The 25,282-nt window shown below is 37.4% G+C and overlaps 1 protein-coding gene across 9 annotated transcripts in view; it reads left to right on the top strand.

Moving 5' to 3' along the window:
• PRPF40A (pre-mRNA processing factor 40 homolog A) overlaps positions 1 to 25,282 on the top strand; it is a 66,569-nt gene that overhangs the window by 10,718 nt on the left and 30,569 nt on the right. For all 9 annotated transcript variants that reach the window (XM_032755693.2, XM_032755695.2, XM_032755690.2 and 6 more), the window contains 3 exons: positions 13,020 to 13,100; positions 14,559 to 14,589; positions 17,258 to 17,274. In XM_032755693.2, coding sequence (XP_032611584.1) covers positions 13,020 to 13,100; positions 14,559 to 14,589; positions 17,258 to 17,274 — 129 coding nt within the window. The remainder of the gene's footprint in view (positions 1 to 13,019; positions 13,101 to 14,558; positions 14,590 to 17,257; positions 17,275 to 25,282) is intronic.

Here is a 25,282-nt window from a genome sequence, read left to right on the forward strand (position 1 = left end):
AAGACAGAGGTACTTTTTTGGAGTGGAGCGCTGTCTTTGACTTGACAAGTCTCCACAGGGTATAACAAGACAAGCATCAAATATAATAGTTTGAGGTGAAATTGACTCGGTTACATTAATAATGAGGTGGTCAGCAATAGAGGAAAGAAGGAGTAATAGAATAGAATAGAAAGAGAGTTAAATTTCCCTTAGCTTTAGTTTGGTAGGATTCTCCCCTGGGACTATGGCCCATGACTCTGGAGGGGGCGGCACTTTTTTGACTCGGGTGTGATGGGTCCATCCGTTTTTTGCTGTCTGGACTGTGGTTTCAGTAGTTAGGTGCACTAGGTATGGTCCTTTCCAGGCCAGTTTGAGCTTTTCGTCCTAGTTTTTGATGAGGACGTGATCCCCAGGCTGATGTTGATGTACTGGGAACTCCAGGGGCAGCGCCTGTGCTAGGAGACCTTTGGTTTTAAGAGAAGAGAAAGTAGAAGATATACCAAGTATATAATTTTTAAGGAATTGGTCTTTTGTTTCAGAGGTAGGAATGTCAGCAATGGAGTGTAAATAAGGCATTCCATAGAGCATCTCATAAGGGGAAAGACCAATATCTTCCTGAGGGGCAGTTTGGATTCTTAACAGGGCAATAGGAAGACATTTGGTCCATGGTAACCGATTCTCCAGAACCAACTTGGTTAAGTGGTTCTTCAGAGTTTGATTCATTCTTTTTACCCTCCATGATGAAGGTGGGTGTCAAGGAGTATGATATTCCCATCTAATGTCTAGTGTTTGGGATAGCTTTTTAATGATGTGTGTGGTAAAATGCGTTCCACTGTCTGAGTCAGTATTTTCTATTAACCCAAACCTAGGCACTATATTTTTAATAAAGGCTTTAACTACATTATTGGCTGTTGCATTTGAAAAAGGGATAGCTTCGACCCAGTGACTGAGGTGATCTGTCACTAGTATGTATTTTAGACGCCCTATTGGAGGCATCTCTGTGTAATCAATCTGGATACTTTGGAATGGACTTAAGCCTGGACTCCTTCCCACAAGGGGTAATCTTTTTATAGTTTGTTTATTAGTTTTTTTTACAAACTAAGCAACTATCTGTAACCTGTTTGGCCAGGGTATAAATTTCTGTGCACCCATAAACTTTGAGAACTCCGTCACACATGGCTTGGGGCCCCCAATGGATCTTTTGATGCAGTTAGGGTAAGATTTCCCTCATAAGGGGTTTGGATAACATTTCTCTCTGGTTTGGCGACATCCATTTTCCTTCTGAATTCTCCTTAGCACCTATTTTTATTAGGGTTTTTTTTTTTTTTTCCATTAGAAGAAAAAATGGGGATCATGGTAAGAAGAGGAAGATAAGGAGTTAAGTGAAAAATAGGCGTTTTAGAGGAAACGGCAGCCTGTTTGGCTATCTGATCTGTTAGGTTATTTCCTCGACTTTCAAAAGAAAGGCTTTTCTGGTGTCTGGGGACGTGGACAATAGGTATTTCTTCTGGCAACTGAAGGTTATTCAATACTCGGGTGGTTAGCTCCTTATGAACAAGGTCTTGACCTTTACTATTAATGAGGCCTCATTCAGTCCAAATTTTTTCAAATATATGAGCCACTCAAAAGGCATACTTAGAATCTGTATAGATGGGTCTTTCCTGGTTCTGCAAGTACTTTAAGGTTTGTCTGAGTGAACAGCTCGCAAGTTTGGGCAGACCAATTACTGGGCAATTTTTTTTGACTCTCTTTCTTTGAGAGTTTTTCTATCAACTACTGAATATCCATTGTGTCTTTTTCCCTCAATCACCTGGGAGGAACCATTTATAATAAGTGTCCTCCTGTCCTGAAGGGAGTTTCTCCTAGGTCTGGTCAGACCTTTGTGTGATAATCGATTAAATCTAAACCTGTGTGCTTTTTCTTTAGATTTGGATCCCCTGTTAGGAAACCTGCTGGGTTAAGCAAATTATCAGTGGTTAATGTTAAATCATCTTTTTTTTTTTAAACGGAATAGCCTCATATACTTTAAGATTCTTGAGTCAGCAGGCCACCTCCCTGCTTTCTGGTTTAAGATAGTTCTAACTTAGTGGGGCGTGCGTACTGTCAATTTTTCTCCGAAGGTTAAGTTTTTGGTTTCTTTGACCAATACTGCTGTAGCTGTAATGGATTGGATGTATTGAGGCCATCCACAAGTAACTGGATCTAAGACTTTTGACAGGAAGGCCACGGGCTGCCGAAAGCCACTGTGTTCTTGAGTAAGCACTCCCAAAGCTACCGCATTATGCATGTTCACAAAAAGGTGGTACAGCTTTTCTAGGGAAGGCAAGGCTAAGACAGTCAGTTATGAGCGTTTCGTTCAGCTCTTTGACCTGATCGACTTCCTCAGAAGTCCACAGGCGATGGTCAGGCTTCCCCTGGGGAAGTTTTTGATACGAAAGTTTACTGTGCATATAAGTCAATCCATAAGTGGCAATATCCAGCTAACCCTAAAAATTTCCTGAGTTCTTGTTTAGTTTGAGGCAAGGGTAGGGACACAGTTCTCTCAACTCGTTCGGGCCCTAGTCTGCACTTATCAAGTGGCCTAAATATTTAACTTCAGGCTCCACATACTGAAGCTTTTCCTTTGAGAGTCGTAACCCCTCGAACTGCAAATGGTTAAGAATATGTGTAGAGAAGCCAGTTACTTTCTCTATATCCTCACCAGATATAAGAATATCATCAACATATTGGAGTAGGCATATTTGTTTTGGGATGACAACTTTTTCTAATACTTGTTCTAAAATTTGACCAAAAAGGTTAGGGGAGTCTGTGAACCCTTAAAGTAAGACTGTCCATCAATACTGTTGTTTCCGCCCTTAATGGGGATCTTCCCACTCAAAAGCAAATATATCTCGACTGTCTTCAGCCAGGGGACATGCCCAAGAAGCATCCTTTAAATCTATTACAGTAAACCATTGATGATTATTTGGAATGTTGCTGAGAATGGTGTAAGAATTAGGGACAATGGAGTGGGTAGTTTGGACTATTTGGTTAATAGCTCTAAGGTCCTGTACCAGCCAGTATGACCCGTCTGATTTCTTGACTGGCAATATTGGGGTGTTATAAGGGGACATACAGGGCTCAAAAAGCCCGTCTTTAATAAGACCTTTAATTATAGGTTTCAACCCTATCCTGTCCTCTGGATATGGGGTATTGTTTCCTCCTTACAACTTCCCCGGGGGTTTTAGCTTGATGTGGATTGGAGAGACTCGGAGTTTCCATCAGTTCTCCTCTTTGGACCAGACATTAGGATTAATGTATTTTTCATCTGCAGTGATGAGTAGGTTTAATGAGATGAGGAATCCTCTTGGGCTGACTTGTAGGCCTATGCCTAACTTCAACATTAAATCCCTCCCTAATAAATTAGTCCCTGCCTCAGGGATTAACAAAAACTGAATATGAGCTGATCGATCCTGGTATCTGACTTATGTGTTTTTTTAAATTTTTCTTTAAATCCTTCTCCTTTTACCCCGGAGACCAAAAGTTCCTCCAAAGAGTAGGCAGTATTAGATGGGGGAAACAAACAGGAATGAGCTGCCCCTGAATTGACCAAAAAGGTGATAAGCTCATGCTTAGGTCCCACTTCTAAATTTATCAAGGGCTCCTGGTGGGACTCAAGATAAAAGACACAGGGCCTCTGACTCCCCTGTTCTTCCTCGAAAGTCATGAGTGTAAGGGCTTCTTTCTCCTTTTTAAATTCAGGACATTCTGTCTTGAAGTGGCCTGTTCTTCTACATTTGTAGCACCTATCTTGCCCTTACCCCCTCTCAGTTCTGGGATTCTTTGACTTTGCTTCCCCATACTCTTTAGAGGGCCTGGTAAACAAGACCCTTAGTCCTTTAAAGGAGGGTTTGGACCCTTTATGATTCTGGCCCCTTGAAGCTCTGTTTAGAAGTATATGGGTTTGGAGTCATCTGTTGGAAGGTGGATAGCATAAGTTTTGTCTTTGTTTTTGCTTTTCCTCGTCTCTTCTCACATATACTTTTTGAGCTTCCCTGAGAAGTTCACTTAGGAGGTGATCTTCCCAATTTTCTACTTTTGTAATTTTTTTTGAGATGTCTGGCCATCTTCTAGTGACGAATTGGAGTTTTAATATTCCTTGCCCAAGGGGATCTTCTAAATTCAGGCCTGCATATTGTTTCATTTGCTCTTTCAGTCTATCTAGGAATCTCATAGGCCCTTTATCCTTTTTTTTGTTATATATCAAATGCTTTAGAGAGATTTGGGGTTTGGGTACTGATTCCTGAAATCCTTTTATTATCATCTCCCTTAGGTCCTGCATGTTTTTATTTTCCCACTGGGGGTCTCAGGCGGGGAATTTCTGGTCCACAGTAGGAACTTTTTGACTGGGAGGACACTCATGTTCTAAAATTACCATAGCAGCCCTATGAATCATACTCTCTTCTTTTCCTGAAAAGACGCTGTCCAAGATGGACATTAACTCTACCTAAGTGTGTAACTGAGGTCCTAAAAATTGATCAGTTTGATCTGTCACTCCATAAGGGTCATCTTGCAGTGGCTTAAGCTCTTTCTTTAAATTCTGGACCTCTGAACTGGTTAAGGGAGCATTCACAGAGCCAATGGCTCCCCCTCTTTATGGCATTTCTCTTAAGGGAAAGAGAGCAGGGGCTGACTCTTGAGTTGTAGAGGGGAAAGGGAAGTTCTGGATATCCTTTTTACATTGCTGTATTTCACACTGGAGTTTCTTTAGGGAGGGGTCCTTGGGCTGATAGGGGACAGGCTCCTGGGATGATAATTTCTAAGAGTCAGGATTGTGAGGAGGAGGAGGAGTAACATGAGTAGGTGAAGGATCTAGAGCAGGATCTGGGGCAGCAGCAGCTGCCTGAGGAGAGGGGTTGGGGTCACTGAGCGGGGGAAGATGGTCTAGGGGATCCCATGTGCTGGAGTCTTTGAGCATTGGAACTAACTTACCTAATTTTTCCTTTTGTGATGCTAGATCAGGTTCATTCCTAGTTGTCTCTAAGGGAAAAAGGAGGACAGGTCCCTGCCTCCAACAAAGAGAATAGTCCATTTCCTCTTGAGAAGCTGGGCTTTTATCATTGACATATTGAATCAAAAGCTGACACATGGCACATGGCACTCTCATTCGACCTAAACTTTGGCCAGAAGATTGAGGGTTTGAGGATGGGTCCCTGAGTCCAAATAAAACAGTAATATTTTATCATTTGTTGCTGCTTCTTATGTTTAGTCTTCTCATTATCTTTCCAGTCTTTTAACATGAGACCTAGGGGACTATCGAGGGCAATATCTTTACTGCTATCTTTATCCTTTTTACTCCCTGTCTGGGTTAGGGTATTTCCCATATCAGGTCCTAGTATTAGAGACTTCTTGCCTATTCTCTGGAGGCTCGTTAAGGCTCAGTCCCTCGTATTAGAGATTTCTTGCCTATCCTTTAGCCCCACCTCCTGGAGGCTCCTTGCATCCTTCTTTTGCTTCATCCACTCTGGCCACTTCCCTTGTGGGAATTTAGGCCCCTCTTGGCATTGGCATGCCGGCATGAACCCCACAGCAGGATCCGCCCTAAGCTATATGAAGTGACCACAGAACCGCAGATAGGACCCACTCACTCTGCACAGCAGTGGTGCTTAGTACCATTCACATAAGCAGCACTACAAGCAGTAGTGCTTGTGATCATTCACACACACTTTCATCCTCCAGAATATCCCAACCACCAAGGAAGTACTTTGTCACCCCTGCAACGTTTCTTACCTTGGTCTGTACACAGAGTTACCTGGTTGCTGCAATATATAAGAATCCTTTCCCCAAGCTGCTGGCCTGTATCTTTTCTTGTTGCTGAGAGTCTGGGTTTATTTGTTGCACTGGGTGGGTTCTGACCTCTCACACTGAGGCCACTGCAACGAGGCAATGGGATGCGCCTCCCCACGAGAAATGACCAGAGACCGGTTCCCCTGAGGAGAATGGGAATCCTGGGCGGGCCCCCAAATTGTTGGAAGTAAATGCTTGATGTCACAAGGTGAAAATACACTCAGGCAAAAGTTTTCTCAGCAAGGCAATTTATTTCTGTAGAAGGGTGTGTCTCGCGGATGGAGCAATGGCAAGAGCACACCGGACAAGGGAGGGGAAGGGGTTCTTATTCCTAACAGCTGATCCCTACTGTTGTGTCATTCCCCTATTGGCTAGGGTTGGACTGCACAATCTAAACTGACTCGGTTGGTTACTGTTTGTAATTGAACACAGATATCTAGGCGGGAAGGAGAAGACTATCCGTTATGGCGTAAGGCATGTCTAGGCTTGTCAGGGCATGTCAGGGCGTGGCAAGGGCAGGAAGGATTAGTTACAGCATAGATAACTATAGAAACCAGAGAAACAACTAGAAGAACTGGGAATTAAAACCTTTTGAAGAGGAATTTACCATCTCTGTCATGATATTTTGCATTGGTGGATTTAAAAGGAAATCCACTTCTGCTTCTTTCTTACTCAGTGAACTCAAAGTGGGAATATGAATCTTCTCCCAGTCTGAATGATTTTATTAGTCATGAAGGACTAGTGAACACTGTCTTGAGTTGAAATTCAGTTTGCTCTGTCTTAGGCTTTGATTTTTGTTTTTATTTTAACAAAATTCTTATATTTATCTTAGACTTTGATTTTTTTTTTGAGACAGAGTCTTGGCTTTGTCGCTAGGCTGGAGTGCGGTGGTGCGATCCCAGCTCACTGCAACCTCCACCTTCCGAGTTCAAGCAAGTCCTTTGCCTCAGCCTCCCGAGTAGCTGGGACTACAGGTGCACATCACCACACCTAGCTGATTTTTTTGTATTTTAGTAGAGACGGGGTTTCACCATGTTGGCCAGGATGGTCTTGATTTCTCGTGATCCACCCACCTTGGCCTCCCAAAGTGCTGGGATTACAGGTGTGAGCCACCGCGCCTGGCCAACTTTGATCTTTTTAAACAAAATTCACATTACATCGTGAATGGGATCCTTATCATTAGGTCTTAATCTTAAATTTAGGCTAAGACTTTTAAAACTAGCTTTTGATGAATGAGCATTAAGTTCTTGTTTGCAAACACCCATTTGGACATGCAGAATCAAGAAAGTTGTTTCTTTGAAAAATGATTTTTCAGCAATCTTTAAGTCATCGTGTATTTGTGATCATGTATTTCTTAGGTATAGAAAATTAGACCCTTATACTGAAATAAAGTATAAATATTTAGCTTGATATACTACTGAATCTAGCTTGAAAGACTTGGGGAAGGGGATAATAATGGTCTTGTGTCCTTGTATACTTTTGTCTAAAAGAAAGCTTTGATGACTTTTTAGAGTAAGTTTTAAAGTCATTCTATGACTTAATTGAGGCAGTACAATTTTTGTGTATCCCCAGTTATGATTAGAGCTTTTTAAAAAATAAAGTGATACAGTTTATTGTCATTTAGCTCTATTTGTAAATTGTGTCACATAATTTGTGTCAAGAAGAATTATAACTGTCACCATGCTTATATAAACTTTGAGAGATTCATATAGCCTATTGAATTTGATCCTCCTGACTGACAAGTAGATTGGCTAGATGGCTTGGATGTCCAGTTTACAAATGGGAATTGGAAGGCCCAGAGAGTTTAGTGAGTTATTCAGTGACATTGCAGAGCCAGCACTAACCATGATCTTAATCTGAGATTGACTTATTAACGTGTATTGGTTCCTATTGAATATTATCATGGTTTTACAATATTTTCCCTAGATACCTTAAAAGAACTGAAGTACTTGAGAGCTAGATAAGGAATAGATGAGGGAAGGGACCTTGATTAAATGGAGAGCACTGATAATACCTATTATGTTATTTATTAAGCCCGTTTCTAAGTGCTCCATCTGTATTATCCCATTTGTTGTCTATAATAATCTTATCAGATGGGTAATGTTTTTTTTCATTGATGAAGAGTTTGAGGTCCAGAGAGGTCAAATAAATTAGCCCAAGATCACACCTTTGTTAACTGGGATAGGAATTCTGCCAGTCTGACTTCAGACTGCATTATCTATATACATCAGTATAAGATTATGTAATTGAGTTAATTTTGTTAGACCCTGAAGGGGTTGCTGTACTTCAGCAGTTCTAAATTCTGTAGGTTGAGAGAGTTTAGCAAATTTTGAATACTGGCACTTGTCTTATTACATGGTAAGGTTCTATTCTGCATGATAACAATTTGTACAAATATTGTCTACCCTTTATCTAAATATTTCTTATCAAAAAATGATGTTTTGAATTTATATTGCTCTAGATCAGGGGTATCCAGTCTTTTGGCTCCCCTGGGCCATTTGGAAGAAGAATAATAGTCTTGGGCCACTCATAAAATACACTAACACTAACAATATCTGATGAGCTTAAAAAAAAAAAAACAGCCAAAAAAATCTGAATGTTTTAATAAAGCTTACAAATTTGTGTTGAGACACATTCAAAACTGTCCTGGGCCACATGTGGCCCATGGCCTGCAGGTTGGACAGGCTTGCTTTAGATGAAGAGGAAGTAGGTTAAATGATTTCCACAAAATGCCACCAGTTACTTTTGGTTGCTAAGGATATGCTTTAAACATAGATATTTCCATTTATTTCCAATCGAATGAATATTTAGTTCTCTTTAAAGATTCGGTTTGTGCATTTATTCAGGATTTTTGGCGTTTATTTGTATGTTCATAAAATAATTTAGTGGGATATGAGATAGTTGTTTTAAAATACTAAACAGCCTTTGTAGGTTGTACTTATCTTACGGAATTTTACTTTAGCACACTTATGAAGAACCCCAAGTAAAAAGGCAGATGTGAAACTTATTTGGATTATCAATTTGCTACTACAGGTTTGCAGCAAGAATGGTTTTTAAAAAACCACCAGATTTAGGAGTTAATATTTTTTTCAGGTTTTTTTTTTGTACTACTAGACAAAAGATAGGTCCAATTGTTTGTGATTTCTTTCCAGCAGGAAAAACTTTAGTGAATAACGAGAAGGAAAGAACTTGTGAAGTCTCCATGTGAAGTTCTTCACTTTTAAAGTGCTTTTTTTCATATCATGGTAAAATTGGACCAACCGAATTTCCACTTTGTAAAATTCACTCACTGTAGCATTGATATTGCTTCATTACTACCACTTTTTATTTTCATTTTTTAAAATATGTAGAGTGATAAATATGTTTGTTTATATCTAACATTAGAAACTTTCTGGGATGCTAAGAATGACTGAACAGGTTGTGTGATGCTTCCCTAGTGTTTTGTTCATTTATTTTTTATTTTCTTCAAACTGATGATTCTTCTGAGAACATCTTGATAATTAGTTTTATACTTATAAAAAGAATAGGAAACAAATGGTTTACATAGTGTAAATATACATATGGTTGGCCACTTATGAATTGTATAAAATATTATATATCAGTTATGTTTTTTAAAGGTGCCAAATTGTTCATAATATTCAGAAGTTTAACATTTTAGGAAATTTAGTTTATGTCTCAAACAACTAAAAATTTTTAATTACAGCACTTTTACATATTTACCAAAGTTGTTTAAATGGGAATTTGTAAAGCAGTACATGGTTTTGATTTTATAGTATGCTTCACGTTAAGTAAATATGAACTCTACCACTTTGTAGCCTTAAGAATGATGTGGCTCATGGAATTCATTGTGGCGTTATTGTAGCAACTAAGTTAATAATTTTTCACCTTTATTATTTTGAAGCAACATCCCATTTTCATTGAACTTAAATGGTGAGACAGAGTATTACATTTGTGGGCCACATAGTGCCATATTGGTAAATGACAGACTGCATACACAATGGTGCTGCTGTTAGATCATATACTACCTTATTTTTACTATATCTTTTCTATGTCTAGATATACAAATACTTAGCATTGTGTTACCGTTGGCTATAGTATTCAGTACGGTAACATGTTATAAAGGTTTGTAGCCTAGGAGCAATATATTATGCCATAATAGCCTAGATGTGTAGTAGACTATAACCATCCAGGTTCGTGTAAGTGCATTATATGATACACGATGATATCTCCTGATGACACAATTGTCAGAACATATGGTCATTAAATGACACATGACTGTATTTTATGTGCCCCTAAAAGTGGAAAAAAAAAAAAAAAAAAACCTAAATGGAAAATCTGAAACATTCAACAGATAAAGTTGAGACACCAAAGGGCTATACCCTCCATGGAAAGAAGAAGTATACCTACCATGCCAGAGGAGACAGTAAAGAAATTTGAATGTTTTAACTCTTATTGGGATGAGGGAGGAAAAAATCACTTCTGAGGAGTTGAGCCGTAGCCAGTTCTCATAAGTTTGCATCCTGTATTCCCATTAACAGTAAGTGTTATAGATAGCTTAGAAACTTTTAATGGTCTCAGATTGATGGTGCTGCCAAAGTGACTGGCATAAATCAACACAAATTCTTTAAAAGATTCAGCTTCAAAGAAAGAGATTATAAAAAGTATATGTTGTGTATATCCTAGAATTGATAGAAAATGGGAATCATAACATTGCCACAAAGTAGATTTTTTAGACTTTGAAAAACAGACTTTTCTGGTATGCTCAGTCCTCTAAAGGAACTCTAAATTTCTCATATTCTTCCAATAGTTTTTCATACAAAATACAGTATTTTGCATATTTGTGGTTTTGTTCTTTGGTTTTATGTAAACATCACAGTTTGGGTTTAAATTACATTAATGATCGATTTACTTTCAGGATATTCAGTTATATTTAATTTAGGACTTGCAGATTAGTTTGTCAGGTAAAACAAGACTAACTGGTCTTCACCCTCAGAATTTACAGAGATACCAAGGGAGAATGTAGCTTTTTATTTGACATTAAATCTCATTCTGTAATCAATACCATGATTTCCAGTCTAAAAGAACATCTTTGAGGTGTTTAAACATTTTAGGTATGGGAAGAAGGACAATTAAAGAGAGAACTCTGTCAAACTCTGTGTTCTTTAGTGATTTTCAAATACTGCCTACTGGAGGTCTCATTGGCCTGGTCTACTAAACTCTTAAATATTTGTTTTTTTGTGGCTTTGGTTTTAAATAAGATTTTATGTGTGTGATAAAGTCAGGATATTTCAATTGGAATTTATATTTATTTGTACAGTCTGCTGCTACCATAAGAGAATGTTCTTCTTTTTTTTTTTTTTCGAGACGAAGTCTCTCTCTGTTGCCCAGGCTGGAGTGCAGTGGCGCAATCTCAGCTCACTGCAGCCTCCGCCTTCCAGGTTCAAGTGATTCTCCTGCCTCAGCCTCCCAAGTAGCTGGGACTACAGGCGCGTGCCACCACGCCTGGCTAATTTTTTGTATTTTTAGTAGAGATGGGGTTTCACCCTGTTAGCCAGGAAGATCTCGACTTCCTGATCTCGTGATCCACCTGCCTTGGCCTCCCAAAATGCTGGGATTACAGGAGTGAGCCACCACGCTCGGCGAGAGAATGTTCTATTGCATTATGCAGATTTTACTCGACTTTAAAAAATACCTTTAATTCTTACGAGAAGTTACTTTGATTGGTTTTTCTCTTCAAGTTTTCAGACCTTGATCTCAGTTTAGCTTAGAATTCTAGTTTTGGTTATGTTACTAGCTTTTGATTTTATGTATAGGTTACTTAAAGTAGCAGGCTGTTTCTCTGTTGCCTGTCATGGATCTTGGTTGCTTTCCCACACAACCAGTTATCTGATTCAGCGTATTTTACATTGGCCTAAAGCAAATTAATTATGAGGACATATCTGTTGGTGGGAGATGTATGGGCTGGTAGTAAGCCTAGTTATAGTTCTTTCTCATTTGATTGTTGTATTTTTTCTCCTTACTTTGTAAATTATTTATCTGATTCTCTTAGTCTGGATGATGGAGGCTTCCCAGTGCTGCAGTTTTCAAATTCTGTACCTTAAAAAAAAATACATATTATTTGGACCATATTCCAAGTCAGCCACCACATTCTTATAGTCACAATTTTTGTCAAAAAGTTCTTGTTTAATGATGTTTAGACAGTTTATTGGTTTTTAACCCATTAACTCCATGCTACTTTATTTTAATAGGTGCTTTAGCCTCGTTCAGCTTCATGGGTTGCTTTCACAAAGAATACAATTCAGTGTATGAATGTTCTTACATACCTTTAGAAGGCTTGAATCTATATGTTCCTGCTGGCCATATGCTTATTCTTTTCTGTTGTACCTATTTTTCAAAATGTTCATTTACTTTGAAATTGTTTAATAACTGGTTACCTTGTTCCAATACCTGTGATTATTGTATGTAATTTTTGTCCCCTTCTGAATTTCCTTAGTTCTTCTTAATGGTCATTAAAATCCAAATTGTAACGTGGGATTATACTAATATAGACGAGCATTGGGTCAAATTCTTGAGAAACTTGTGTTAATTTTCAGGATTTATATTCCAACAGTAGAATTAATTCATAGATTTGAATGGTAGTTATTGGTAAACTAGATCGAGCTCCCAAATTGATATCTTCAGATATTTATGTATATGCCTTTTCTGTACATGAGAGGGGATAAATAACTTGTGATTTAAAAAGGGTTTTTTAAAATTATTTTTTAAGTCATTGTTTGGATATTAAGCACCTTTGATCTAGGATTTTGAAATGTGCCACATTATAAAATTTATTCAGTGCATATATTAAAAATCAAAGGTGAAAAATACAGAAAAAATTTTATCTTAAATTCTCTTGCTCCAAAGAAGTGAGAAAAATATGAATGTTGTGTTATAACTAAAAGGAGATCAATTTTTTTTTAATTCAGGCTAGAAATAACATAATAGTCCAAACTTTTAAATTTACTTGTTAAAATAATTTTGACCATATATATAAACTGTGACATAAGTATTAAAATAGATTATCAATAAAGTACTTCATTCATTCAACAAGCACTTACTAAGCATACTATTCACATGGTATAGTGTTTAGTGGTTTTTAATCTTAAGTTACGGGATTCTTAAAGTCATATTAAGTGCTTTGGTCTTATGGTAACCTTTTTTTACTTTTGTTTTAGATGCCTGGAATGATGTCGTCAGTAATGCCTGGAATGATGATGTCTCATATGTCTCAGGCTTCCATGCAGCCTGCCTTACCGGTAATCATGTGAAAATAACTATTTTCTGTGAAGTAATATTTTGATTGTTTGCTTTTATATATGGAATAATATCTATGTACTTTATAGGCAAGCTGTTGAAGTACCTCTGTAGTACTGTAATAAAATATGAGAATTACTGTGGACTTTCAGTTTCAGTTTCTTTTCTTTTCTTTGTTTTTTTGAGACAGAGTCTTGCTCTGTCACCCAGTCTGGAGTGCAGTGAGTGTTATGATAACAGCTCACCACAGCCTCAACCTCGTGGGCTCAAGTAGTCCTCCAACCTCAGCCTTCTGAGTAGCTGAGACCACAGGCACGTGCCACCACGCTGAGCTAATTTGTAAATTTTTTTTGTAGAGATGAGGTCTCCCTGTGTTGCCCAAGCTGGTCTCAAACTCCTGAGCTCAAATGATCCTCCTGCCTCAGCCTCCCACAGGGGTGACAGGCATGAGTCACTGTGCTTGTCCTGGATTTAGTTTCTGTAACTTCAGTGATAGGCATTTACATTTTTTCCTATATTGATATTGTATGTACATCCTTAATTATTAGGTTAATTCTGTATTAAGACCAGAATACTGAAAAGTATACATTGTGAGCCAGAAGCATTTTATTGGTCTGATAACATTTAAGTTTTAAAGGGTAAACATTTACTTCACTGGGCGCTAATTAAAAATTGATATAATGTGATTTAATACTAGATTTAGAAATCAAGATTTAATTGGAAATCCACATTCTGAGACTTCAGCTGTCACAAATTAATTAGAAAATCTATTGAACAGCCTTACCACCTCTGTTGGGTAGTATAGCAGTATAAATTATTATGAAATTCAAGTTAGTTTAACTTCTTTATTTATGTGGTTGTAATAAACAGATGTGGCATACTCCCTTGGGGTGCTAAGTTTGCAGTGTCTTTCCCAAAACCCTAAGACCAGATATATTTCAAAAATTCTTTATAATACTGGAAAGTAACACATTGCGTATAATATGTAAACATTTCCTGTGGGGTCCAGGACAATGCTGTCTAACTTAATAATGTTAATATTTTTGCAGCTAAACTAAATGGATATTCACTCTGAAGTGGGATAAATGAAGATTGTGGAGTTTCATGTTCATGTAGAGAGCAGGTTTTGCCACTATAGTGAGCTTTGGTACCATACTTGAAAAAAGTTGGTTTTCAAAGGGTTTTGGTTTCCAGAATTGTGGGTAAAGGATTGAGGACCTTGTGTACACTTGGTGACCATATAACATTTAAACTAGTCCCGTAGCCTCAGTTGCTGATCTCTTTTACAATTTATAGCAAGCTCGGGGAACTGAGACCACTAAAAGTTTTGCTAAGAATCTGAGTCAGAGGCTTGAGGATTATACATAGCAGGTACTGATTTCACTGTGCTTTATGAGGAACTTACATAAAATACACTTTTAAAAAGATGAATAATACTAATTTCATTTTTCTTCTTACAGCCAGGAGTAAATAGTATGGATGTAGCAGCAGGTACGTATACTCTGTATGGTGGTATGTGTTAGACCTCATTTGGACAGTAGCAGCCCTATTATGAGGAGTAAAAGCAGTATCTCTTGGACTTTATATAACCTTCTGTTTCTTTTTTCCACAATAGGAAATTGGGATAGCATTGATAATTGAATTATGTTTTTGTTGTTGTTTTTTTTGAGACGGAGTCTCGCTGTGTCACCCAGGCTGGAGTAAGTGGCGTGATCTCGGCTCACTGCAGCCTCCGCCTCCTGGGTTCAAGCGATTCTCCTACCTCAGCCTACCAAGTAGCTGGGACTACAGGCACATGCCCAGCTAATTTTTGTATTTTTAGTAGAGACAAGGTTTCACCATATTGGCCAGGCTGGTCTCAAATTCCTGACCTTGTGATCCACCTGCCTCGGTCTCCCAAAGTGCTGGGATTGCAGGTGTGGGCCACCACACCCAGCAATAATTGAATTCTTAGGAAATTTTTACAGTTTTAGGTCAGGAGTTCTGGACCAAATTTGGTCTGCAGATATACTTTGGCCCACACAATGTTCTTCAATTTTGTAATTATTGCTAACATTTATAGTCTGCAGATTTTGAGTTTGAATTTATTTTGAAAAGTTGGATAATCTGACTATTCAATACTTAACAGTAGGCCGGGCGCGGTGGCTCAAGCCTGTAATCCCAGCACTTTGGGAGGCCAAGGCGGGCGGATCACGAGGTCAGGAGATCGAGACCATCCTGGCTAACACGGTGAAACCCCGTCTCTACTAAAAATACAAAAAATTAGCCGGGCGTGGTGGCGGGCACCTGTAATCCCAGCTACTCGGGAGGCTGAGGCAGGAGAATGGCGTGAACCTGGGAGGCGGAGCTTGCAGTGAGCCGAGATCGCGCCAGTGCACTCCAGCCTGGGGGACAGAGAAAGACTCCGTCTCACAAAAAAAAAAAAAAAAAAAATACTTAACAGTAGTCCTGTCAACGCAGTAGGTGCTCAGAGAGTATACATTAAATGAACTCTGGTTGAGTTCATATTTGTACTCAGCAAACACTAGAATGACGTAGTGGCTCCATTCTTTAGGTGTTTAGTCTGGGCTCTCCTTGGGGTTCTAGACTACTTCAGAGTTACTTTTCTGTCATCTCCTTGGCCCTTGTATTAATAGCCATTGGAGTAAATATCAGTTACCAATAACTGGCCATTTTGACTAGTGAGATTTTAATACATAATAGTAATGGCCGGGCGCGGTGGCTCACGCCTATAATCCCAGCACTTTGGGAGGCCGAGGCGGGCGGATCACGAGGTCAGGAGATCAAGACCATCCTGGCTAACACGGTGAAACCCCGTCTCTACTAAAAATACAAAAAATTAGCCGGGCGAGGTGGCAGGTGCCTGTAGGTAGTCCCAGCTACTTGGGAGGCTGAGGCAGGAGAATGGCGTGAACCCCAGGGGGCGGAGCCTGCAGTGAGCCGAGATAGCGCCACTGCACTCCAGCCTGGGCGACAGCGAGACTCCGTCTCAAAAAAAAAAAAAAAAATAGTAATGCCTCCAGTATCAAGAATATATAGTTTTCCACATAAATTGATATTCCAGATGCCGAACTTTATCCCACGATTATGACAAGATTTTTTTTGTTATAAACAGTATTGGTCGAAAGGTGTTGAAAATGTACTATGTGCTTTTCTGTGGGTTCAAATGGGACTAAATTGATTTTTTAAGATGTTTCACAGATTTCATTATTTAAACTAAAATGTTCTGAAATACCTAATACAATTATTTTCTTTTATTTAGATATCTAGAGCTGGGTATTGTTACCCTCAGTAATCCTGGAAAATTACACAATTTTTTTTTTTTAGTTACTTTTAATAACTCTACAGTTATTTTCTATAGTAGCTTCTTTTGAGTGTACTCAGTATATATGAACTTAGTTTTGTTGTACGTACAATCTCCATCTTCTTTTTATTTACATGTTTAAATTACTAGTTTCTAAAGTTTGAGATTATTATTAGGAGTTTTGTGACTAACATGCATTTCAAAATCCCTTAAGGAGTTTTCTGTAGTAGTATAGGACAGTACCATCTAATAGAACTTTCTGCAGTGATGGAAATGTTCTGTAATCTGTACTGCTTAATACAGTAGCCACTAGACACATGTAATTATTGTGTATTTGAAATGTGGCTGGTGCAACTGAGGAACTGAATTTTTAAATTTTTATTTAATCTTAATTTAAGTTTTAATTTAAAGGGATGTCTGGTGTCTGATCGCTACTGTATTGTACAGCACAATCTGTAATTTAGATAAAGTTACCAGGAATCTAAAGCTATAGAATCAATGGTTAGAGGTGTTATTGTGCTTTGGTAATATACTTAGTAGAGAAGGAGGAATAAGAAAGATAGTTACCTATTATAGTAGGGAAAAGAGAAACAAAAGGCAAAGTTGAATACTTATCAAACTGCCTCCAAGTGAGTTTATACATTGAAAGTTCAAACTCTGAAAATGTTTTGCACTATAGATGTTTATTTTGTGGGAAAGATAGCAAGCACATAGGTTATATGAGACAGTCTCAGAATCTTTAGAGAGGATGAGGAGGAATAAGTACTATGAATATATGAATAAATATTAAAGCTATTATGAAGGAGAGCATGATTTATCATGGTGTAAATATTTGGCCTGTTTTTTATTTTTTAGGTACAGCATCTGGTGCAGTAAGTACTCTTTTAACCTTTGTAATATTTTAATTTTACTATACTTTAACCTACTTTACCGTTATTCTTATTTCTGTTCTAAGGATTGTCTGCTAAATCTTTACATTAATCCATAGTTTTCCCTTTTTTTTCTATGACAAGGATTGAAAAACTGATTTATTTTAAAATCTGGTTTTGGTGGGACTTAATGAGAGATGAGAATTACGTGTATCAACTTTTAAAAGGATTTAAATTCTTCTCATCACAATTAGAAGGGAAGCAGAACTTGTAGGTACACAGTGCTTAACCTAGTAATTACAAGTTAAGCGTTACATTAGGAGATAATCTTTTTTTGAGACACAGTCTCGCTCTGTCACTAAGACTGGAGTGCAGTGATGAGATCTTAGCTCACTGCAATCTCCACCTCCCGGGTTCAAGTGATTCTCATGTCTCAGCCTCCCGAGTAGATGGGCTACAGGCACCTGCCAGCATGCCCGACTAATTTTTATATTTTTAGTAGAGGTGGGGTTTTGCCATGTTGGCCAGGCTGGTCTTGAACTCCTGGCCTCAAGTGATCCGACTGCCTTAGCTTCCCAAAGTGCTGGGATTACAGGCGTGAGCCACAGTGCCCGACAGATGTTAGATGATAATTTTATTTATTTATATATATATATGAACGTTTATGTACCTTAATTTAAAAAAACCTTTTGCTATACCTTCTTAACACTGTGTTAGAAAGAAAAATGGAATATTCAGAATAGCATTGATTTTTATTTAGGAAAGGAGAGAATAACATTTAAAGATAGCTATTTTATGCTTCTTGATATTAGCCCATGCTTTAGCTTCAAGGATTTTTTTTTTTAATTTTGCTATTCCTTAAAGATCAATGAAAGGAAGAGTTTTGTTTATAATCTCACTTAATCATAACGTTCCTGAGAGGTAGCTGTTATGCTACTGTTACAATTAACGGAATTGATTGCAAATATGTTATTTTCGCATTTGGGGAGAAAATTTTAAAATAAGAATTTTATTTAAATGTTTTTAAAACATTCTTGTGTCTTTTGCCTTAAAAGTTGAATGGTTGCAAAATATCCTTTTTTTTTTTTTTTTGGCTTGTTTGTTTTTTTTGAGACAGAGTCTCACTCTGTTGCCCAGGCTGGAGTGCAGTAGCTTACTGCAACCTCTGCCTCCCGGGTTCAAGCAATTCTCCTGCCTCAGCCTCTTGAGTAGCTGGGACAACAGGCATGTGCCACCATGCCCGGCTAATTTTTGTATTTTGTAGAGATGGGGTTTCACCATGTTGCCCAGGATGGTCTTGAACTCCTGTCCTCAAGTGATCCGCCCACCTCGGCCTCCCAAAGTGCTGGGATTACAGGCATGAGCCACTATGCCCAGCCCATTTGGTATTATTCTACTATAAGTACCTGCTTTTATTTTTGAGAAAGGATAACTTAATGATTTGTTCATTTTCTTATTTAAATAATGCAGGTTCATTGGGAGGAAAACAAAGCAGACATAAGTTAAAAAGAAAGTAAAATTTATCCTTAATTTTTTGACCATGAGGGAACCACCACCATTAATATCTTATCTGAAGATCTTTTTGCATGTTACTTAAGCATAGACAAATACATACACATTTTACATAATTGGTTCACGTTATATAGGCTTAAGTTGTTAAATACACTTTTTCTTGTTTAAAACTTTATTGTGAAAATCTGTGTAAGTTCTTTAATGTAGATGTAATTTTTTAAATGACTTTATAAAGTATTCTTTGCCATAGAGACACATTAAACCATTCACTTGTTAATGGAAATGCAGTTTACATATAGGATCCCCTCCCAATTATGAATTTTTTTTTTTTTTTTTACACCTAAGAAGGATTCCAGGAATAACATATTTGGGATGGAGAGTATGTAACCAGGAATAACATTTGGGATGGAGAGTATGTAACTAGTCATGTTGTTTTTCAAGAATATAAAAGACATATCTAATACTGGTGTAGTAACATGACTTTTTCTTCAAGAATCTCTAGCAGTAATAGTCAGTATCACTCATTTGAATTTTAGTGAGTGGACATGAGTTTAAAGTGATAGTTTTTCTTTGACTCTTAATGAAATTGAACATTTTATTTGATATTTGGATTTCTCTTCTGTTAACCTATCCCTGTCCTTTCCTGTTTTTAGGTTGGGTTATTTTTTATTTTTTCTTGTAAAAGTGTTCATTTTAAGAGTTTTTCAAATGTTATTGATGTTAACCCTTTAATAATCATGAATTTCAAATATTTTTCTTAGTCTGTCATTTGTCTGTTGATTTCGCTTTTAATGATCTTGCCACACAACCTTTTAGTATGTTAATGTGGTAATTAGATAGGTTATCGTTTAGCTAATGAGTTTATTGAAATTTTTACAAAGGTTTCTTCATTCTTATATTTTTTTGGAAGATTCTTACTGCTTTTTTTATCATTAAGCATTTGATTCATCTGGAATATCTGTCTATAAGATGGATAGCCAGTTGTGTCAGCTATCAAACCATCTTTTCTGACTTTAATTGAAAGCCCTTTATTGTCGTATCTTAAATTCTCACATATTCTGGGATTTATATCTGTGTTTCATTTTCCACTGCTTATTTCTATTTGTGTTTTTCTAAACCAATATTAATACCTTTCCTGGCCAGGTGCAGTGGCTGACACCTGTAATCCTAGCACTTTAGGAGCCCAAAGTGGGAGGATTTCTTGAGCCCAGGAGTTTGAGATCAGCTTGGGTAACATGGTGAAACCCCATCTCTACAAAAATACAAAAATTAGCCAGGCATGGTGGCACACACCTGTAGTCTCAGCTCCTTGGGAGGCTGAGGTGGGAGAATTGCTTGAGACCAGGAAGATCGAGGCTGCAGTGAGCTGAGATCACACCACCACCGCACATTAGTAGGGAGACCCCATCTCAAAAAAAAATTTTTTTTTCTTTGTTAAGGGGTATGTTTTTCTTGGTTTAGGTTTATAGCAAAATTAAGTGGATAGTTGAGTTCCCAGATTATACCCCCCGCCACAGGTAACTTACTGCTCTCCCACACTGTCAGCATGTCACCACAGATTTGGTACATACGTTACAGTTGGTGAATATACATTGACAAATTGTTACCATCCAAAGTACAGTTTATACCAGGGTTCACTGTTAATATTGTACATTCTATATATTTTGACAAATGTATAATGAATATGTATGTATCAGCCCTTGCAGTATCACACAGAATAGTTTCATTGCCCTAAAAATCAGTGCTCTGCCTATTCATTTCTTCCGCCTCTACTCCAGCAACCATTGTTTTTGTTTGTTTTTCTGCCTCCATAGTTTTGCTTTTCTAAGAATTTCATATAGTTGGAATCATACCGTATGTAGCCTTTTCAGATTGGCTTGTTTTACTTAGTAATATGCATTTAAGTTTCCTCCATTGTCTTTTTATGGCTTGATACTTCATTTCTTTTTCTCACTGAATAATACTCCATTATCTGGATGTACCACACTTTATCCATTCATGTACTGAAGAACGTTTTGGTTGTTCCCAAGATTTGGTCATTTTGCGTAAAGCTGCTATAAACATCCATGTGCAGGTTTTCTGTGTGAACGTAAGTTTTCAGCTAATTTGGGTAGATAATAATAACGAGGAGCACTATTGCTGGATTGTATAGTAAGAATATGTTTAGTTTTGTTAAGAAACCTTGAAATTGTCTTCCAAAGTGGCTGTACCACTCTGAATTCCTAACAGCAATGAACGAGAATTCCTGGTGTACCACACCTTCACCAGCATTTGATAATATCAGTGTTTTGGATTTTTGCCATTTTAGTAGGTGTATAATGTGGTATCTTGCTTTAATTTGTGGCTAATTATATGTGATGTGGAGCATCTTTTTATTTGCCATCTTTACATCTTTGGGAAAGTGCTTCTTTGGATCTTTTGCCTATTTTTTAATCAGATTGTTTTATTATTGTAGAGTTTTAAGATAACAGGTTTTTATCACATAAGTCTTTTGCAACTATTTTCTCCCAGTTTGTGGCTTATCTTCTGATTCTTCAGACTATCTTTAACAGAGCAGAAGTTTCTAATTTTAATGAAAACTAAATCTGTTATTTCAGCCCATCAGTTATTTCATGGATGGTACCTTTGGGGAACTTTTTTTTTTAAGAGCTATCCTTACTGCATTATGATCAGAAAGTACAGTCTCTAAGATGTAAAGTTATTTACAGTTTATTAAAGCTTCATGTATGTTCTTGTTCAGGGCTAGTTTTTAAGAATATTCTGTGTGCTATATAAAGTTACTTTGTTATTCCTGCATCTTGGCATGTCTTTCATCTGCTTGGATCTACATAAGAAGATAGTGAATTAAAATCTTTAACTAGAAAAGATGAGTCATCTGTTTCTCCCTGTATTTTTCTGTTGCCTCTCTGTGAATTTCAAGGTTAAATTGCCGTATGCATATGTGTTTAGGATAATTTTTGATCTATTACTTTTTACCAGTATATAGTCTCCCACTTTTCCGTTATGATTTTTGTTTTAAATTCTGTTTAGGTAAGGTAAATAGGTACCCTATTTTTAAAGTTTCTGTTTGCTTTGTAAAAATGTGTTACAAGCCTGGGCAACAAAGTGAGACCCTGTCTCTACAAAAAATAAAAAATGAGCCCAGCATAGTGGTGTGTGTCTATAGTCCCAGCTACTCAGGAGGCTCAGGAGGGAGGATCTTTTGAGCCCAGAAGCTTGAGGCTGCAGTGAGCTGTGATCGTGCCACTGCACTCCTTCCTGGGCAACAGAGTGAGACCCTTTCTCAAAAAAAAAAATGAAAAAATTGTTAAATTGTGAGTACAGTATTTCTCCTATTTTTATTTTAACCTAGTTATCGTCTATTCAGATTAATTTGTGTATTTGTCTTGTAACCAATGACATAACTAGATTTCACTGGAATTTTATATGTATAAAAATAGTAAAGGCAAGAGAACTTTACTTCTCCAAAATTTACACCAGTAATTTCATTTTATTGCTGTGGTATATTTGCTAGAATTTTAGTGATTCCAGGCATGTTTTTGTGATTTTAATGGAAGTGGCTTTAGGGTGATAACTGATTGCCTTTTAATCATTTAGGTTTTTTGTTTCTTAAATTATTTCATTTGAGCATTTTGTTTTTATTTTTTTATTTTTCGAATACTTGTGAACTTAGTTTTCTGGGTGTGATTTGATCATACAAAGTTTAATAGTGGGATCACGTATTTTTTTATTTGATTAGATAGTGGAAATAATTTCTTCTGTAGATTTTCTAATATTGAACTACTCTTGCACTTCTACAGTAAATTCTGCTTGGTCAGAGTGTATATGTTGTTAAATTTAAATTCATGATGCTCTTTTGGTATCTTTTCTGCTTCTTGTTAATTAATGGAGAGCATTTCATCTTTTTTTCCCCATAATCTGAAATCATGATGTAACATTGCAATTCTGTGTTCTTTAAAGGTTGTATAACATTCTGCTGTGAAACCATCTAGTTTAGTATCTTTCTGTTGCGTCTGTGTTGTTGGGATGTTCAAGTGTGATGTGCTTTTTCTGGGGTCAATTTTGGTAAAGTGATTTGCTTGGAAATCATTTTCTCTAGGTTTTGATTGGTTGTAAATCTGTATCTGTGATTGTATTTTTCCTCAATTATGTTTATTATTTGGCTTTTTCTTTTTCTTTCTTTTTTTTTTTTTTGAGACAGGGTTTTGCTCTTGTTATCCAAGCTGGAGTGCAATGGTGTGATCTTGGCTCACTGCAACCTCTGCCTCCCAGGTTCAAGTGATTCTCCTGCCTCAGCCTCCTGAGTAGCTGGGATTACAGGCATGCACCACCACGCCTAGCTAATTCTTTGTATTTTCAGTAGAAATGGGGTTTCACCATGTTAGCCAGGCTGGTCTTGAACTCCTGACCTCAGGTGATTTGCCCGCCTCGGCTTCCCAAATTGCTGGGATTACAGGTGTGAGCCACCATGCCTGGACGGCTTTTTAATATTTTCCTTATTTAGAGTAGTGAGGGGATTTTTCTATTCAGTGTTTGGATTTAGCCATTTTTTCTTAGTTTTCATAAATTCAGCTTATACATTGTACAAATGTGTGTGTATATGTGTTTGTCTCCATGACACACAGAAGGTTGAGTTTGAGTATATTGAATTTCTTTAAAACTGTGTCTTGTTGACTAGCTTTTTCTGACTCTGAAGAGCTTATTACTTGTGATAGTTACATGTGTATGCTTTTTTTCCTTATGCCCAGTTTTCTTTGCATTTCAAATGATTTTTCTGTGTATATTTTTGCCACTGTATCATTTGGCACTGCATTTTAGACATTTTCTATTTTATTACAAATAAGATAATCAGTAATATGAATGGACCATAATTAACCTGTTTTCCTATGGGTGTACATTGAGTTAACTGTAATTTTTCACCATTACACGTAATAATCTTGTAAACAACGTCCTTGTACATGTTTGCAACAATATGAATGGAAGTTTTCAGAGTGAAATTTCAGGTTCAAGTGGTGATGTTTGCATTTTTAATATTCGTAAGAACTGCTGAATTGCCTTTATGCTAATTTCATTCCCAACAGTAGCACATGAGAGTACCCTTTTTCTCACACACCTTTCGCATTGTATATTAATGGTCTTTGTCATTTATCTCATGAGCAAAAAGTTTTTATTAATGTGTGGTTTTTTGATTGGCTAGTGAAGTCGAACATCTAATATAATAACTATTCTGTCTATGGCCATGTTTATTTTTCCATTAGACTGTTTTCATATTGATTGTAGATATAGTGAGGATAATTTTATCCCTTATTTTGCTGATACACTCCCAGTTTACCTACTCCCCCAAAAAATGTTGTTTTAATTGATTTCCCAGAACTGCCGTTTCATATCTAATTTTTTATTAGCATAATAACTGTTGGTAATAAAATAATTGTGGTCTTGAAAAGCAGCTCGATGTTCTAGTGTCATTTCCCAAGTCCCTATGAGCAAGTTACCAGCCTTGCTAAACCTTGGTTTTCTTATGTATAGAAAGATAGTGATTATACCTGCTTTGTAGTGTAGTTAGTTATAAGGCTCAAATAAATAGAGAATATTAAGTTGATTTCTATTTGTTTTACTAGCTTGTGTCTCCTCTCTCTCCTCATCATTTGGTCAACTATACAGTGTCCTTTTCTTTTTTATTCCTTTATCTCCTTGTGGTTTTGCTGATTTTGCTCTTTCCTTGATGCTCCTTAGCAGATGTGACTTGAAAAGTTGAACATAGTCTACACAGTTTTGCGGCTTATGGTAGAACTCTGTTTAGGTGGTGGTGGTGCAGTTTTGAGATGCTACTGAGATAATTCGTTGTTTTTAAAAGAAAAATATAAACCCCTTTATCTGTCTTAACACCATCTAATTTGTGAAATAAAGCATTACCATATAGTTGAAGTTTCCACATTTGTGTTTCTAATCGCACCACCTTTTGATGAAAAGAAGTTAAAGCAGGCTAGTAGCAGAAAGCCAGATTATTTTTCCAGCACCTGTTTTATATTTGCTTAAGAGATATTATGGTGGTTTTATCCAGTTTAAAGTGCTAGAATTTAACACAGCTTTGGAATTATCTAATTATCCTGCTACAGCATGCAGAAATTTATTGCAGATGGGACCATCTAGTTGGGAGACAGTGACAGATCATCAGGCATTAGATTCTCATAAGGAGCATGCAGCCTCGCATGCACAGTTCACGGTAGGGTTTGCACTCCTATGAGAAACTAATGCCACCGCTGATAGGACAGGAGGCAGAGCTCATGAGGTAATGCGAGTGATGGAGAGCGCCTGCAAATACAGACGAAGCTTTGCTCGTTCACCTACTGCTCACCTCCTGCTGTGCAGCCCGGTTCCCAACAGGCCACAGACTGGAACTGCTCCATAGTCCGTGGCCTCGGGGTTGGAGACCCCTGCTGTAATCCATAGTGTCTGTGACCTCCGTTGTCAGGGTAGCAGTTGTGCATGAGTAAACAGC

This window comes from Hylobates moloch, unplaced genomic scaffold, assembly GCF_009828535.3.
Source record: "Hylobates moloch isolate HMO894 unplaced genomic scaffold, HMol_V3 SCAFFOLD_1, whole genome shotgun sequence".
Lineage (NCBI taxonomy): Eukaryota > Metazoa > Chordata > Mammalia > Primates > Hylobatidae > Hylobates > Hylobates moloch.